Here is an 18,007-nt window from a genome sequence, read left to right on the forward strand (position 1 = left end):
CTATTCTATGGTTCTATGATTCTATGAAAATTTCAGTTGGAAGGGACATCTGGAGGCCAGCGGGTCCTCCTTGAAGCACAGCTGGCAGAGCAGGTTGATCAGGGCTGTGTCTGGGTGAGATTTTGACCTCTGTCAGCCTGAAACTGAATCCTTCCGCCTTCGTTTCCCCTCCGAAGACAGGCTGCGACTCAGTCGAGCCATTCACTGACAAAGCTCTGTCCTCTTGTGTCTTTACAGCTGCTCCCCACAAAGGGTCAAAAAAATTGCCTTCGGTTTGTTTCCCATCATCTCGTGGCTGCCAGTGTACCGCTTCAGGGAGTGGATCCTGAGTGACATCATCTCTGGCATCAACACGGGGCTCGTGGCTGTCCTGCAAGGTACCTCTGGGAAACGTGTGCTCTGACACAGCTTGCAAGGAGATGCAAAGGGACTGCTGGCTTCAGCCTGTAACACACACATCACCTTCCCTGGGTCTCTGTCCTTGCAGGTCTTGCCTTTGCTTTGCTGGTGAACATCCCCCCTGGTTATGGACTCTATGCCGCATTTTTCCCTGTTCTGGTCTATTTTATCTTTGGCACATCTAGACATATCTCAGTGGGTAAGTTCAGGCACACCGACTGCCCTCATTGCTGGTGAAGAAGTACACACTGCCCTCTCAGGTCTAATGAACGCCTTGTGTTGCTCAGGTCCCTTCCCGGTCCTGAGCCTGATGGTGGGAGGAGCTGTTGTCAGGCTGGTCCCCGACGACAGTGCTGGAAATGGCACTTCCACAAATATCTCAGCAATAAATGAAGAGAGGGTGATGGTAGCTGCATCTGTAACCTTCCTTTCTGGGGTTTTTCAGGTTGGTAAACATATGTATGTGTGCCTGCACGCGTCTATATGCACGTACATGAATAGATGGATGGCCTTCCCCTTTGGTTTCTGCTGGTGTAGTCACCAAAGTAATTCCCTTCCCCTTCCCACGTAACTGACCTTGGCTCACTGATTAGGAGATATCCGCCCCCCTCCAAGTGACCAGGCGCTGACTCATGCTATGAAATCCCTGGTTTCACCCAGACCTGAGCCTACAGCCCACACAGCTGCACCCCACCTACGGCAAAAAACAGTCATCTGCTAGATAGGAAAAAAGTAGTTGTGAGAGTAATGTGAATGATGCAGACACACCAAGGGAATAAAAGCTCTATCTCATAATAGTAAAGTATTTTGATTTTTCTTTTCAGAAAACACAATTCCTCCTTCCTTCCTAATATAGAATTCCTACAGTTCCTTCCTTCCTAATATATTAACATGTTTGTACTTCATGAAACACTGGTACCATGTAAAAAGATGGGTACCAAAAACCCTAAGTCTAAGGATGTTTATTTCAGCTATAAAATAGGAACAGATTTTAACTGGTCTAGCAATTACTCTTATTAGTCTTATGACCCTTGTTGCTAAATCTTGACTTTTATTGCAAGTCTGGTGACAGTATTTTCCATAAGCACTGGATATATGGGATTAGGTGAAAATCTTTGTTTCCATTAAATACGGTTCTCTTTGTTGCAGAGCTTGCTTAAAAGCACGAATGAATCCCACTGATGTATGGTCATTTTGCATTTCAGTTGCTTCTGGGAATTCTCCAGTTTGGATTCATCGTTATTTATCTATCACAATCATTAATCAGTGGTTTCACGACTGCTGCGGCTATCCATGTTGTGGTATCTCAGCTGAAATTCATGCTTCAGCTACCTGTCCCTGGATTTAATAAACCGTTTGGCATCGTCTATGTAAGTGCTTAAGTGTTCGTTATTTGCTAATGCTATTGAAACCTGTGATGTATATCTGACCGTATATCACAAGACAGTAATAACAGAACTCAGCATAAAAACAGCCAAGCAGGAGGAAACACAAGAGAAAAATATGAGAGATGTGTTATTAGCATATGACCAATCTTTAAATTTATTACCAAACAGCAAGTTACACCCCATTGGGCTAATTAGATAATATTTTCTATTGTGTGTTAGCATATTTTAATTAAGCATTCAACTTTGCCTCGAGCATTTAATTATTCATTTTTACTGGACTGATATTACATATATTTAATGTGGATATGGCTCTGTGAGAGCTGTTGGATGAGGAAGGAGAAGGACAGGAAGAAGGAGCGGAGAGAGGCACCTGCTCAGTAATTCCCATTGCTCACGTTTCCTATCCCACACGCACGTTGCTCCGACCCTCCCTCAGGGGGAGGCCAGGAGGAGAGGGTCGAGAGCCAGTGGAAAGGGTCTTTCACAGATGCTGTCATCATTTGGATGAGGCACATGCACATTCATCAGGGCTTGCAGTCCACATCATGCCGCAGGGAATGAATCCCAACCGCCATAATCCTTAGGGAAATTCAGATACAGGCCCTTCTGGAAGGGATAGTGCTACTGTGCCAGGGCACTACTGTTTCTAAAGCACCACATGTTTCTCCCTGATTTTGCAGACTCTGGGGAGCGTTTTCAGCCAGATTACAAAAACAAACTTCGCTGACCTTCTCACATCCCTTGTTGTCTTGGTTATCGTGTTCGTGGTGAAAGAAATGAACGATCGATACAAAGCAAAGTTACCAACACCCATCCCAATCGAACTCCTTGTGGTAACAGTCACTTCTCTTTGATTTTGCAATTGCTCCGTCACTATAGTGACATGGGAAGCAGCCTTTTAACTGTTTCTTCTCCCGTTCTGCATTAAATGATGGGTTATCATTTTGCCTACAAGGAAAAATGGAGAGCGTTCATGAGCTATTTTGAGATATTTTACCTCTACTTAGCTGTTCTTAACTGAATAAATCTGTAGTGAGTAAGATGTTATCAGCTATGAATTTTTTCCTTGGACAATATTGGCTCTGACACCAGCCAGCTGCAGTCCCACAGCTGGGGCCCCTCTGCACCACACCTGCAAGCAGCCACTGAAGTCCTGGCCATCTGTGGCAGAGCACAAAACAGTTTTGCCTTCCAGCAGCAGAGGGTTTTACCCCCCCATGCCCCAAGCAGCAGTGAGGTGGGGGAAGCCTCACATGGGCAGCAAGCTCCTAAAGTCCTGGAGGATGTTGCTATAGATGCAGGTGGTGCTTCTTTTCCCCCAGAGTTATTACAGCACCTTGTTAGAAAACACCTGGGTTTGGGTGGGATGTTCTCTGTTGTTAGTGAGATACTCTGATATATTCTCCATGTGATTTATGAACGTAAACCCACACCTGTAAGGTGGTTCAGGAATGACATCTGAACAGCAAAGGGATGTGCAGACTTGGGGCATAATTCTGCCACTAGTGATGAGACTGGAGGGCATGTGGGAGAGGGAGGGAAACGGTTTGTAATAGTTTCTTCATACTCTTGCTTGAATGTGCCTAATGGAGGTGGGGTTTGTTATCTTTCAGACCGTCTTAGCAGCACTGATTTCCCATTTCGTTAACTTTGAAGAAAAATTTAATGTAGCTGTTGTCGGAAAACTAGAGGAAGGGTAAGTGATTTTCTTAAAATTCACCAGTGGAGCAAAAGATTCTCTCCAGTTTGTCAGTGCTAAATCGGTTCAGCTCTGCTTTTTGATTAAAAATATCTGCTTCGTCTTCTTTCAGCAGGTAAACATTTCACTCTCAACAGTATGAGGACACACTTTCAATAGATAAAAGTTACTCACTAGAGCACATCTACACAACAAAGAATACACTGCGACATGAAATAATTGCATGCTTCATTTTCTAAGTCAGCTGTTGAGCAGGAGGTTAATATTTGTCCCTTTTACTGAGCTACTCACTCCTGAATCCCTTCATTTCCCTCAAAATACATGCACGGTTCAAAAAAGTTCAGCAGCCGCCCCCAGCCCTGGGAAGCCACCACACCACCATACAGTCCTCCCGCTGGTCCCCTGAGACCGGCCGCCAGCATCTCCCCAGGCACTGTTACCCTCAGGAGGCCTCAACGTCTGCTCTTCCAGGAGTATATCCATACAGAGACTATATATTCATACATAGAGTATATCCAGCTATGCCAGAATTTTGGCCTAAAGAATTAACAGGCACACATTTAGTTAGGGAGGAAGACATTTACTGACTAGGACAGCAGAGTGCACCCAATTACTCACCAGGGCACTCTTGATTGCCCCTTGTAAACCCGGATGTATTAGTGGATGAAGTTTGCAGAGGAACAGCTATTTCTGCTCAAGAGTCTCCATTCTTCAGATTTCAGGTCACGGGGGGTGGAGGGGGAGCGGGGGGAGGAAAGCCGAGAGAGGAATTCTCCCTAGGATCTGCAAAAGCCCCTGATCAAAGGAGCAGGAAATGGTAAAGCTAAAGAATCTAGCAGAGGGCGTGAGAGACTAGTCAATATTACCTGAGTTAGTAAATATTTGTTTAGCTGTCTGAAGTGCTTCATTGAATCATACAGGGATTTTTTTTTGGTCACAATTAAGTGAAATCCTTCTGTGTGCAAATTGCCTGTGCCCAGCACTGTGTCAGATCTTACATCCGTGCATAACTAGAAGACAGAACTGTGCATGCACCTCAGATAAAATAAGCTGTGGCTGATCCTGGCCAAGTAAATGAACCTGCTGAGAAACAAACTGATCCCAGTGCGGATAAACAGAGTCCCTGTCCCGATCAAGGATTCCCCAAAGTTTTACAGGGTTCAGATCCACAATTATGTGTTGCACCTCACCAAAGTGCTCAGCTAAGACAGTATGAGCTGGACCACTGCCTTGCTCACTTGCTTGACAACTTGTCTCCTTGGGCATATCCTTAATGAGTAGAGTTTTTTGTCTTTCAGATTTCAAGCGCCTGTTGCACCTGATGTAGGTGTCCTCCAAAACTGTATCGGCGACAGCATTTCCATTGCAATCGTTGGGTTTGCAGTAGCCTTCTCCGTGGCTAAAGTGTATTCCATCAAGCATGACTATCCAGTAGATGGCAACCAGGTAGGTGGATAACACAGAAGTCAATACAGTGCATTTGTCAACGGGCAATAAGACATTTTAGGAATACTTTGCCCTGTGAATAACTGTCATGAACTAGCTTTTAAGAACAACCTCTTTTGTTTTTATTTCAGGAACTAATTGCTTTTGGGCTGGGTAATATAGTTGGTGGATCATTCAAAGGATTTGCCTCCAGCACTGCTCTGTCAAGATCAGGTGTGCAGGAGAGCACAGGAGGCAAAACACAGGTATAGAAAACAGATCATGATGGAATTTAATGCAAGAAAACTATCTTTCTTCCTGGATGACCATAATGCCTTTGGGCACTTATTCATGGTGGAATTCTTCTCTCATGCAGATTGCTGGCATTATCTCAGCTGTCATCGTCTTGATTGTGATCTTGGGCATTGGGTTTCTCCTGGCACCATTACAGAAGGTATTCACTGGTTTCACCTAGCACTTTCTCCTGCTTGCCAAAGACAGGGCTGCTCTAGGAGTCACTGGGAGTGTCCATAGGTTTCACTGGGAACCAAACAGGATTTTGCAAAGCTTGGTTCTTCTTCCCAGGTCATAGAATCATAGAATCATAGAATCATTAAGGTTGGAAGAGACCTCTAAGATCATTGAGTCCAACCGTCAACCCAACACCACCATGCCCACTAAACCATGTCCCTAAGTGCCTCATCTACCCGTCTTTTAAAAACCTCCAGGGATGGGGACTCAACCACTTCCCTGGGCATGTTCCCTCATGACAGAGAGGACCACACATCTGGTCCCTCAAAGGGAATGCAAGTGCCCAAACACCAAACATCACAGCACCAGCTTTTAGGTGCCAAAAATAAGTGGGATTTGCAGCCTCAAGTCAGACACCTGCACTGCACCACGGCTAGGGAGGTTCCAGTGCGATGGATGGGGCATCCCGACTCACAACAGTGACACACCATGAGGAGCTGCCTGGCCTTTCAGCTGCACTTTGGCCCTATTTGTATGACCTTCTAAGTCTTAATGTTCAACATTTGCTTTGCTTGCTTTAAAATTCAACATGTATTTTGGTCTTTCTAACAGTCAGTCCTTGCATCTTTGGCTCTTGGCAACTTGAAAGGAATGCTCATGCAGTTCAAGGAAGTAGGCATCCTATGGAGAAAGGACAAGTATGACTGTGTAAGTTGAGTCTCACAAGCATTCAGGAATGAAGCAGTCTGGGAAAGTCATCCAATATGCAAATTCACTTACAGGTTATCTTTATTTTTATACCTGCCTTACTGCACTAAATGGAAAGTACAATAGTGGCATGCCTTTTTTACTCTTATACCCCTTGCTCACGTTTTCCATTTTGTCCCACCTATTTTGAGTCAATTCTCTTTCCTAACTTCTCTTGGCAATGTTAATTTTCATCCATTTAATCAAAATCTATTCAAATACAGTTCATTATATAAATCAAATATAGAAAGATGTTACAGAAAATGTCTAAATGCTCACTGCATTGGCCACACATTCAGGGACACTTTCTCACACTCACGCAGCACATTAGGTGGAGGTTACACAGGAAAAAAACAAGTGGTGACCATGGCTTAAAGGTTTACTCCAAATGGCAAAGCTTGTGGCTGGTGGGCAGGACTGCTTACCTCTAACACTCAGAAAATTTAGGCTCTTGGCTTCCTCATCAGCCAATTCCTTGTGTTCCCAAACGGTTCCAGGCCTCAGTTTTCCCAGCAACCAAACAGTCATTTACCATGTGAAAATGCTTTGAGATCTGAGATTTAAAAATACTCAGTATTATCTAGTCGTTTGCGCTTATCAGTCATGTACATTCACAGCACCTACAGTTGCCTACTTTGATACCTACAGCACATTTACAGCTCTCAGCTTTACCTGGATCCTGATTTACTCATAACCGTGCCTTTCTGCTGGATTTTTATTGAGCATTTAGTGAACCACCTATAGAATATCCACACTTTTATTATTCTAAGCTTTTATTGTATAGAAATTGTTATCCCTAGAAACACTCTCTGGTGCTAGTCGGTGAGTCTGGCCCTGTTTTACAAGAAAAAAAAAAACCTAGGAAACATGAAACCCCTCACCAAAGGCAGATGGACAGCCTGGACCAGATCCGAGATCTGTTGCTGCTCCCACCCTGGGCTCACGACCCAGGTCCTTGACACGCTCATAACCGCTGCCATCCACCTGCTCGTTACAGGTTATATGGGTGGTGACTTTCTTAGCTGCTGTTTTTCTTGGCCTGGATATTGGGCTAGCAACCGCCGTGGCGTTCCAGCTGCTGACCGTGGTGATCCGCTCCCAGATGTGAGTACTTGTTGGACGCGAAGATGTTTCAGGGCCTCCTGTTATAAATTAACTCCCCCTGTAGAGAGAAGGCCAACAGCCCCATGCCTCAGTCAGTCCAGCAACCGTGTATGGAAAAATCATTTACAGGCATAAACCCTTGGATGTGGGGTCCCGCTTCAGTCTCCCACCGCAGCTGAGGTTGCTTTCTCTGATCCTTCCCTTCTGCCAGGTTTTAGTACAGGTTACAAACAATTGTGTGTGTGTGTGTGTGTGTTTGTTTGCAGTCCAAGCTGCACCGTTTTGGTTAACGTTGGGAGAAGTAACATCTACAGAAACAGGAAGGATTACACTGATGTAAGAAATGTTTCTTTTATTACCTGCTGCATTTGTGTTTCTACAGCAGACATCATTAGTGACACTTTTGCTTCATTGTACAGATCTATGAGCCAGAGGGAGTGAAGATTTTCAGATGCTCATCTCCTATCTTCTTCGCTAATATTGAATTCTTCAGAGAGAAACTCATCACTGCTGTAAGTGTCTGGGGCTGTCATTCTGAACATATGAATTGCATGACACGTTAAGGGTGAATACAATTTCCCAATAATAACTATATATGCAGTCAGTCTACAGTTCAAAGATTAATTTTTCATGACATCAAAATATTGTTTCTGCTACTGTAATCCCATATATATGCACATACCTCTGAGAAAGAGAACAGCCTGACTTGTGCTGAACTTATACCATAACAATGAACATACATATATTTTAATTCCTTTAGAAAAAAGTACTGCAAACATAGATAATATAAAGGGACATTATTTTATTTTATTAGCATTTATATTATTTACACACAATAAATGTTAGTTTACTCATCTTGCCCCAAAGAATGTAACGTCAACAGTCAGAAGAAAAGCTGAATGAAATCACGCTGTCAAAGAGGTCTTAATTTCTTCCATGACAAACTGGGCGAAGGCAGCCAGTCTTTCCATAACCAGCATGGAAAGCCAGGACCCCTGAGTCCTCACCGTGCCAGAGAGGCCCGCCATCCCCAGACTGAACTGAACTTGTACCCATAACCTCCCCTTCCTGCTGCTCTTAAGGGGGAGTCAATAAGCAGTGGCTACCCTGAGCATTGGTAATGAGAAGTTCATTGTTCACATGAGGGAGTGAAACTGGCAGAGGGGCCAGGGAATCCAGCACATTTGGGTCTCTACATGCTTGGCTTTCACCTCAGAAGAGCCTGAAGGTTTTTTTCTGTGAGTGCAGATGCTCACACCACTCTCTTTCTTTACAAATACGGGCACTTCTAACACCCCCCTCCTCCGCCCACTAGATAGACGAGTCAGAAGACTCGTAGGAATTTAGCATTTTTGTAACCCTTATTAGCCTAATTTATCTGCCAACTTATTTTCTTAAAACCAGCTAACAGGTTCAAGAGACATACGCAGCCAGCATGATTAACTTTGTTTTTCTTCTTCAAGAAAACAAAATGATGTGTATAGGACCCATACTGCAGTCAGGTGGCACAGAGCAGATACAACCTATGAGCTCTCTGGTCTTGGTAGCCTGGGTGGCCGTCTCATAATGAAGATGAGTAGGACAAGCTCTGGGCTAGCCAGCACTGTACCAGCCTGCTGGAATTACTGGCCTGTGCTACAGCATTGTCACTGCTATAATGCTGTCCATGCTGGTGTCCTAAAGCTAGCACAGATGGGCCTGCCTGTTTGTAGTCATACCTGTAGACGTCTTCCCAACCAGGAAAAAGAGCCCTTGCTTGAATCGGTGAAAAGTGGTAGGCAGCATCAAGTCCAAACCATGTTTATCGTGACTGTAAAGAAAAAACACGAGACACTGTGTCCTTCCCCTGGTGTCACTGGGTTTGTTTTTTTTTAATTATTCAAAGTGATGTTTCTGCAGGTCGGCTTCAACCCACTGAGAGTCCTGAGGAAACGCAATAAAGCTCTAAGGAAGATCAGAAAAATGCTGAAGAAAGGAGAGCTGCAAGTGACGCCCGTATGTAAGGCGACTCCACCCAGGAGGGTTAAGCAACCAGCTCCCTGGTTTGAAGTGGCAGAGAACTGCCTCACAGCCTCCTGTCCTAATTAGATATGCTGTTCCCCAAGTTGCCACTTCATGACATAAACATGTTTCAAAAATAAGATTTTAAGTGGCTCTCACAGTAAGAGACCTATAGCTTTACCATGGGCAGAGCTTGTATGACCCCACTGGAGCTTTGTTTGGCATCAACTGGCAAGACTAGATCCCACAGAGGTGATGTTCATGCTGCATTAATGGTAGGATAAAGCTGGTTTTCTCTCAGCCCAAATCCTGCAGGCTTTTTGTTGATTTCAGGGAACAATAAAAGGGCACCATTAACTGATTATGATGATGATGATTAAATGATTGATGAGAGGAAAGCCAACATTTCCAATCTCCTCCAGATGTGGGAGACGCAGAACTTTTTCTAGTGTAAAGTGCAGGTGGGCCCTGCTCCATCTCATGGGTACATCAGCTTTGCATTGCCACCACTATCGCCCTTACGTAAGATGAATTACTATCCTGGCTGGGTCTTAAAAAGAAGTCTTAATTACGACACTTTTCTCTGTCAACACAGAAGGGTTTGATTTGCATGGCTAACCATACTCACGAGTCAGATGAAGAATTAGACAACAACAGGATAGAGGAGCTGGACCAGCCCACCAACATGACAGACTTGCCCATTCAGATCGACTGGGGTGCTGACCTCCCCCCCGGCATCACTGTGCCCCGGGTCGACATCCACAGCATCATTCTGGATTTCTCAGCAGTGTCCTTCCTCGATTTTTCTGCCATGAGAGTCCTCCAAAAGGTAATTCTAATTCACAAGGCAAGCAGCGATCATATGAAAGAAAAACATATGAATGTAGTTACACTCGAGGGATGTGCTTGAGGGAAGGGATGACATGCAGAGGGACCTTGACAGGCTTGAGGAGTGGGCCCGTGTAAACTTCATGAAGGTCAACAAGGCCAAGTTCAAGGTCCTGCACCTGGGTCGGGGCAACCCCCGGTATCAATACAGGCTGGGGGATGAAGGGATTGAGAGCAGCCCTGCCGAGAAGGACTTGGGGGTACTGGTGGATGAAAAGCTGGACATGAGCCAGCAATGTGCACTCGCAGCCCAGAAGGCCAACCGTACCCTGGGCTGCATCAAAAGCAGCGTGGCCAGCAGGTCGAGGGAGGTGATTCTGCCCCTCTACTCTGCTCTGGTGAGACCCCACCTGGAGTACTGCGTCCAGCCCTGGAGCCCTCAGCACAGGAAAGACATGGACCTTTTGGAGCGGGTCCAGAAGAGGGCCATGAAAATGATCAGAGGGATGGAACACCTCTCCTATCACAAAAGACTTGAGATTTGGGGTTGTTTAGCCCGGAGAAGAGAAGGCTCTGGGGAGACCTTATTGCAGCCTTTCCATACTTAAAGGGGGCTTATAAGAAAAATGGAGAGAGACTTTTTACCAAGGCCTGTAGTGACAGGACAAGGGGCAATGGTTTTAAACTGAAAGAGGGTAGATTTAGATTAGATATAATATGATGAGGGTGGTGAGACACTGGAACAGGTTGCCCAGAGAAGTTGTGGATGCCCCATCCCTGGAAGTGTTCAAGGTCAGGTTGGACAGGGCTTTGAGCAACCTGGTCTAGTTGAAGATGTCCCTGCCCACAGCACGGGGGTTGGACTAGATGATCTTTAAAGGTCCCTTCCAACCCAAACCATTCTGTGATTCTATTCTGTGTTTCTAGCCTGCTTCTTAAAGGTATTCCTATATGGACTGGAAAGTCAACGGCAACCTTTGAGTTTATGTGAATTTTAATGTACATTTTCCATAGAAAATGTTTAGGAAATGGATTAAATAATCAACCTAAATTTTCTTGGAATTAGATTGTTGGCTGTGGCACCCTTTCTTCACCTGGTAACATTTTGGGAAGCTTGACAGAAATGAACATATGAAATACGGCTTTAAACACCAGGCTGGGAGTTGGAGCATTGGAGTTTCATTTCTGCTCCTGCTCTTGCTTCCCAGGATGACCCTGAACAAAGCAGTAAGAACAACATTTTCAAACAGTAGTAGCTAAAGTTAACTATCTAGACCCACATAGGGTGTGTAAATCTATTTCCATGGGAACTAAACACCCGCCATGTCAGTGGGAACTGTAGTTCTGCTCAAATTCCCAGTCGTAAAAATCTCCCCAGAACCTTTTGGAGTCTTAGTTTCATCATGTGTCAAGTAGGTACAATAAAGCCGTACAATTTACGAAAGAATATCTTTTTCACTGTGGGCTAAATGTATTTAATACTGCCCCTTTTCAAAAGGATCAGTCATTCCAGTCCACTGCCATGTGAAGAGGCCATACTGCATCTAGGTGCAGCAGAGTTTGAGTTTAGAGCTACTTACCATCATAGATCTTAAAGTGGTTTGTTTATTTGCTGTGGCTAATCACCATAATGGCTGCTATCAGCAAAAATAGCAGTATCTAAATGCTGCCTCTTTCGATTTAATAGACTTTGAAAGAATTTGTCCGGATCGACATCGACATTTACATTGCTGGGGCACATGGTGAGTACTTGCCTTTCCATCAGCATCACCGCGAATGCCTTGTCCCACTGCCTTCCCCATCCACCACCGAGCATGGTTGCAGAGCATCACCCCAGTTTTACCTTCCAGTCTTGGATAGCGAACAGATCCAGCTGAGCAGAGGCGTCATCCCTCCCATGGCATCCCCAGCGGGCTGGGACCACGCACGACAGCTCATTTTACCTATGGCCACCGCTGTGCTGTACAGCTCTGGGCTGCGAGACCCACTATCGGGCAGCCTGGGTTAGACATTAAATGAAAAATGGGGCTCAAATTCCCTTCTGCCTGGCATCAAGCAGGGCGGTACTGATGGGCATTTATATCCCACCATCTCCACATCAGTAAAGAGCAAGTCATCTGCTCTAATAAGTAAAACAGTGCAGTATACCAGAAATTCCTGTGTTCACTCAGTGGATACACTATTTCCTCATTTTCAAGGCCCGCAGGTCACTTTGTGCTTTGGTTTTTTTCCCCCACAGAGGGCTTCCTGGACAAACTGGAGAGATGTGCATTTTTTGATGAGGAGATCAAGCCATCCATGTTTTTCCTCACCATTCACGATGCGGTTTTACACATTTTGCTGAAGAAGGACATAGCCAGCTCCCCCAAATTAAAGCTCGCCAAGGTAACACTACAGTTTTTATCTTTTGCTGCTTTAGTGCCTTGACATTACTCACAGGCACCCAAGCGTGCTCTGCATAGCTAACCATGTGCTCTATACCATGTCTATATTTAAAAAGTTAATGATTAAAACTCAGCTGGTCTCCAATAAATTTGGAGAGTAAGAGTAGTCCCTGGTCCAGATGTCTGGCAAACCACTAGTGAAAGGAGTGAATAATTCCCACTGGAGACTGGCCTGGCCATGGGCTTCACTTGAAGCCACCTCCCTGGGAAGAGCATGGTGTGGGGGCAAAATCCCGGCCCATGCATTGGCAGTCCTCTGTTGTCACCCATCCGGCGGGGACTGCTGCATACGCTGTAGCGACTCTTGCAAGGCAGACTTGATGCTGCTTGCATGTAGACTTCCCAGGCCTGTCCACCTTCAAAAGGAGTGCTAAAGTACTGCAGATAAATTAGTACAGCCAAATTTGGTGTTGGCCTTTCTAGGAGTGTTCTTAAACCAAGAGCAAGAAAGGAGCCCACATATGTTAAATCTGTTTGAAAGTACTAAACCTAGAGTGCTACTCACGTGGAAACTATCTCATCCTGCTTAGCTGAACTGGCACAGCTCTTCTGCACTGACCTGGAGACTGGCAGGGAACATAAAGGGCTGACAAGTGAGAGCTTCCTTCCTTCCAGGTCAACTTCCCAAGCATGTTCCAGAGATTTAAAGAGCAAGACCTTCTTCAATGTGAAAAAGGAAAAAAAGAAAAAAAGAAGCAATCCATTTCTTAACCCACAACTTCTTGTGTTCATTGCAGGAGAAGGGCAGCAGCAATGACTATATCATCATCCCCAGCAATGGACTGCGCAGCCGGGAGTGCACGGTAAGACTCCTGTCTCCAGTAGCGGCACTCTAACTGTAGGAAACGCAGCCCCAAAAGCCGCTCACGGGAACTGCTAGGTCAGATAACAAAAGCATCTTCATCCCTGAGCTCTTGTGTCAGCCCAGAGCAGACAGCATCCAGACAGCTTATTAATAGGATTTGACTTAAGGCAAATCTTACAGGAGTAAGATGTGGGGCTTGGGGCTCTGCTCACAAGCCTTGCCTTGCACTGAGAGTCTGCAGAGGGAAGGTGGGTGAAGGCCAGCTCACCAGGCTCTCACCTGGTCTCCTTGCCTGTCCACCACGGTTCCCCCATGAGGAGCTCACTGCTAGCATGTCCATGTGGCAGAGGTGTCAGTACTGATCGCGTTTATCTAAATTTCTCGGGCAGAAGGGGAGTCCGGAGACAGGGATAAGAACAGGACACACACAGCCTTTCATCATGGACTTGAAGAGAAGGGCAGTATCCAGTACACAGCAACCCCATAAGGAAAAAATGTCAGACCACAGTCTTCCCACACAAATGCTTTAGAGGAGCAAATTCTTTCATATCACTCACCAGAGGGCACCTATCCTGGCTATTCCTTACAGAAGGTGACGTTTATTTCCTTTTATTTCCTACAGATTCCAACAGACACAAAATTTTAGATTTAATTTTCTGAATATAATATCCTCCAGCAACATAACATCACTTACAGGAGATGAATGCAGATGCAGTGATGAGCAGGAAGACAGAAGGATACTTTTATATACCTTAAGAAGGATTTGGTATATATGATTATGTTCCAAGTTTTGGAATGGGCACGTTAGTCTTCATATGTCTCTGTATATATAGAAAGTATTTATGTACATACATGGGGGCTAAAATCACACAGATTTTCTTATTTCATACCCTGCTGACAGCCTACTCACAGAATTGAAGAAGCAAGTAATGTTAACCCTATTTGCATATACTTGTACATATATCTGTATTATTCTGACAGTTTGTAGACAACCTGTACAGTCACTAGAGAATATATAAATATTTGAAATCTTGTAATTTATAACACAGACTAATAGTTAGAAGTGATATTTTATCTGCAGTTTGTATATAACTTGTATAAAGTTTTCATTATGGTTTGTAAGATACCTAGTAGACGGAGTTATTAAACTTGTTTTCAGCTCACTACCATGAGCGTAGTGTACACAGTGACCAATGTTATCTACTGTAAAACATGAAGATCGTTCAGGAAAGACACAGCATTTTCAGATCCAAACATGATTCATTGATCTGGTTTGGGCTGGTACAAAGTGCACAAGAGAGCATACATTTATAGTGAACTATTAAATAATGATTTTGGTAACTGCATTGCTTGCTGCATTTGTCCATACACCATCGAGGTAGTTCGTAATCAATGAGCCCTGGGATGTGTCCCCCAGAGAGTGGACAGGCGCACGGGCCCCAGAACTAGGCTTGGGAGGAGCTGTGGGTGTGGAGCTGCCAGGTGGGCAGGCTGAATTGCCCAGGTCTCTTGGACAGATGCACAGAGGACTTTAACTTACAGAGTCTACTCTGATACTCTAGTCTGCACAGCCCAGACGTACAACTGCCATCAATTAAATCCTGCTGGAAGTCTAAGGCTTGAGGATGAACTACATCACACCTTCAGAGAAAAAAAAAAACAAACCCCAAAAGTGACAGAAGTTTTAATTTAGCATAACAAAAAATCTTCAGCCCAAAGGAAAATGGAACCATCCCCAGAGTATGAAAGAAATAGCAGTCTGAAATCACAAGAATTTTTAGTTTTCAAGCCTAGTTTTGACTTTCAGCCAAGCTGGGGTGACCAGAACAGTGCATTTGGACTTGTGTTTAAGAAGGGCTGAAGGGAAGGAGAAGGTGCTCTGGGTAAACAACAACCACGATTTTTGCCTCTGTAGCATGCAGGACTTCAAAACAAAATTTGAAGGAAAACCAGACAGGAATAAGTGGGGAGAAATGCAGCTTGGTTTTATAAAAGGTACATATACACATGCCATGTTCACCTGGTACCTTCATTTAGAAAACCGAGCTTCCAAAGGGAAATGCCACAGATGTCACCTCTCTGGACCCAAGCAAAGCCTTCCGTGCCATGGCAATGGGCAGTTGTTTATGCCGTTGGAGAAGATGGATGCCTAAAGGCACTGAAAGGCGAAGATGGATTATGCTAAAGAGGAGGTGACAACTAGGAGCTTTGAAAGGGAAGTACCAGGGTAGAGGGAGCACTGATCTGTTAAATATTTTCATTAATTTATTTTTTTTTATAAAAAGCTGGAGTTATCTGATTAAATCTGCTAATGAAACCAAGCTGGAAGATAATATTAAAGCAAGGAGGCTTTGGATACAGAAAGAATGAGGTGACCTTGAAGGCTGAGGTAAGAGAAGTTCAGCATTCAGAAAACACACTCATGCATTTGCAGATGAATAACAAGCTGCGGTTCTGCAGTGGATGATCATGCGCCCGAAATGCCGTGGGAGAGGCGGCCTTGGGTGGTAATCACAGCGAGATGTTACAGACCGCTTTCCACAGACGTCAGATGGATGGTGGGCAGTTGTACTAGCCTGCTGCTCTTCTGAGTGTGCCACAGCAGACTTGCTGGCTAAGTCAGGTATGTGTCATGCGCCAGACAACCGGCACAACAGTACCTGAGAACAGCTACAACTAGGCATCGCCGAACTGCCTTTCTTCAAAAGACTTTGAATGCAGTCTTCCAAAAAAACATAGATGGTATCAGAACAGATTTTCCCAGCAAAATGAGGAAGATATTAGTGCTACTGTACAATGCACAGGGGACATTTCACCCTAAATACTCCAAACTTCAGGACTGAGCCCTCCGGTTCAAGAAAGATGAAGTCAAACTGCAATTAACGAGGAAAATTGTTATGAGGATTTTTGCGGAATGGAGAGCCTGTATCTAAGGACTGGCAAAAAGAGATACAGATACATCAGGGATTTAAGCTAAGAGTGAGGAAAGGCTATGCAAGATAAAAAATAATGTTGTCCTATGAGAAAAAAAAGGATATAAACTGGTCAAACATAAACATAAGCTAGATATTAAAAGACGGTTCCTAATTTTTACAATGGTGAGATTCTGAAACATCCTTTCCAGTTAGAATAAGAGGAGCAAAAAAATTAAACTACTTTTAAGATGAGGTTTAACATATTTATGAAAATCATGATACCACATCATACCAGTGGAATCTGGACTTTCCGACTGGGGCTGTTCCTCCCAGTCCTGTGCTCACGTGCACCTACACAGACACAGGCAAACATCCCTAGCAAAAGCAAGTCAGTCTGATGGAATACCAGACTGTATTGTACTGCACTGTATTGTACTTCAACACCATATTGGATTTGCTGACACGCTTCAGGTTAAGAAAATAATACTCTTTTCTAAATTGCACTCCTCAGGACAATTCATTTCAATACTAATGACTCTTCTGATATAGCACAGTGCCCCAGAACATAAATGCCCCTTCCAAAACTATTCGCCATTTCTTAAATGGACAGGAGCCCTAGACAGCCTTACCCAGAGAGCCTTGCACTCCCATGTCACACATCCCTACCAGCTACTTGTCATCCTCTAAAAGCACCCTACTACTTTTTTTTTATGTTGACAACAGCAGCATTATATTTCTGATGCGTTACGCAATTTCCCCCTCCGGGTACTGGTTATTTCTGCATTCAACTCTCTGTTACTGTAATACGAACATTTCTCTGGGCAGTTTACCCTCATGCAGATTGTAGCACATACATCTTGCTCTGTGGGATACTGTGGTGATGCAGATTTACTGGCTTATTCTTGAGACAGACACCTTTGGAAACCTAGGTATTTATTGCTCCTCCATTGGGCACTGTTGCTGCTCGGTTAGAGCAATACCATACACCACTTTTTAATATTTTACTCAATAATAAGCTAAAAGGCAAATTTCATACCTGCTTTCTTTTTGGAGAGCTGACAGATATGGTCTCAATTCATCACGTATCCTGAGCGTACCGCTCCTCAGCACAGCGCAGATGCTTGGTAACTAAATAATAGGCATTTTACAGCCAGCAAGAGGGATGGAAAATACAGAAGCCGTGGAGCCTGTGATGCTCAAGCCTGCTCTCAAGCCTCGTTTTCACTTTGCAGTGCAGAGGAGATTGCCTGTGTGAAATATAGAGACAAAAATTTCAAAGGTCTTGGGCCCAGTGGAAAAGGCATTATAACATACAAGATTGTATTTTTCTCAATTTCAAACTAAGTTTCTATTAAGGAAAAAGTATCCTTAAGCACTTCTTTACTGGAAAAGAAACGCCGCTCACAGTTCTCTATTCCTCATCCCTGTGCTGAATGTGGACAGCTTTCTTTTCTCACTCTTCTTTACGCATCTGCTCCCTTCTGCGTCCTAAGAAAACGCCTGAAAGTTTAGCTGATCCAGAAATGGCAAAGAGCAAGTGCAGGAACTCTCATTAGTACTTATGTCATTTTATTTAGTGTAGGAATAATTCACCATAAAGTATCCTGGAGCTGTGTTCAAGCATTGGTTTTCACAAATAAAACTGAAGAAAACTCTTGTCGACTGACACATATTCACATCTATTTAAAATTACTCATTTTGGTGTTTTTTAAGCAGTTAAGCTGAAGTTCTTTTGTGAAACATTACTACATAAAAACTGAAACATTCCTGCCTGCTTGCAT

General features: G+C 44.2%; 1 protein-coding gene across 1 annotated transcript; it reads left to right on the plus strand.

Annotated features, from left to right (window-relative positions):
- Nucleotides 1-237: 237 nt before the first annotated feature.
- On the plus strand, nucleotides 238-14,319 carry SLC26A3 (solute carrier family 26 (anion exchanger), member 3; the record flags this gene model as incomplete). The annotated part of the gene is made up of 19 exons (XM_009328364.1): nucleotides 238-377; nucleotides 488-598; nucleotides 687-844; nucleotides 1,605-1,769; nucleotides 2,468-2,620; nucleotides 3,401-3,483; nucleotides 4,785-4,932; nucleotides 5,064-5,177; nucleotides 5,288-5,365; nucleotides 5,995-6,090; nucleotides 7,127-7,233; nucleotides 7,500-7,569; nucleotides 7,653-7,745; nucleotides 9,133-9,228; nucleotides 9,830-10,063; nucleotides 11,750-11,804; nucleotides 12,302-12,447; nucleotides 13,247-13,309; nucleotides 14,293-14,319. Coding segments are annotated over 19 exons (2,137 nt in total), but the record flags the coding sequence as incomplete, so codon positions are not given.
- Between the last annotated feature and the right edge of the window lie 3,688 nt (nucleotides 14,320-18,007).

The sequence above is a fragment of the Pygoscelis adeliae genome, unplaced genomic scaffold, assembly GCF_000699105.1.
Source record: "Pygoscelis adeliae isolate BGI_AS28 unplaced genomic scaffold, ASM69910v1 Scaffold267, whole genome shotgun sequence".
NCBI classification, from domain to species: domain Eukaryota; kingdom Metazoa; phylum Chordata; class Aves; order Sphenisciformes; family Spheniscidae; genus Pygoscelis; species Pygoscelis adeliae.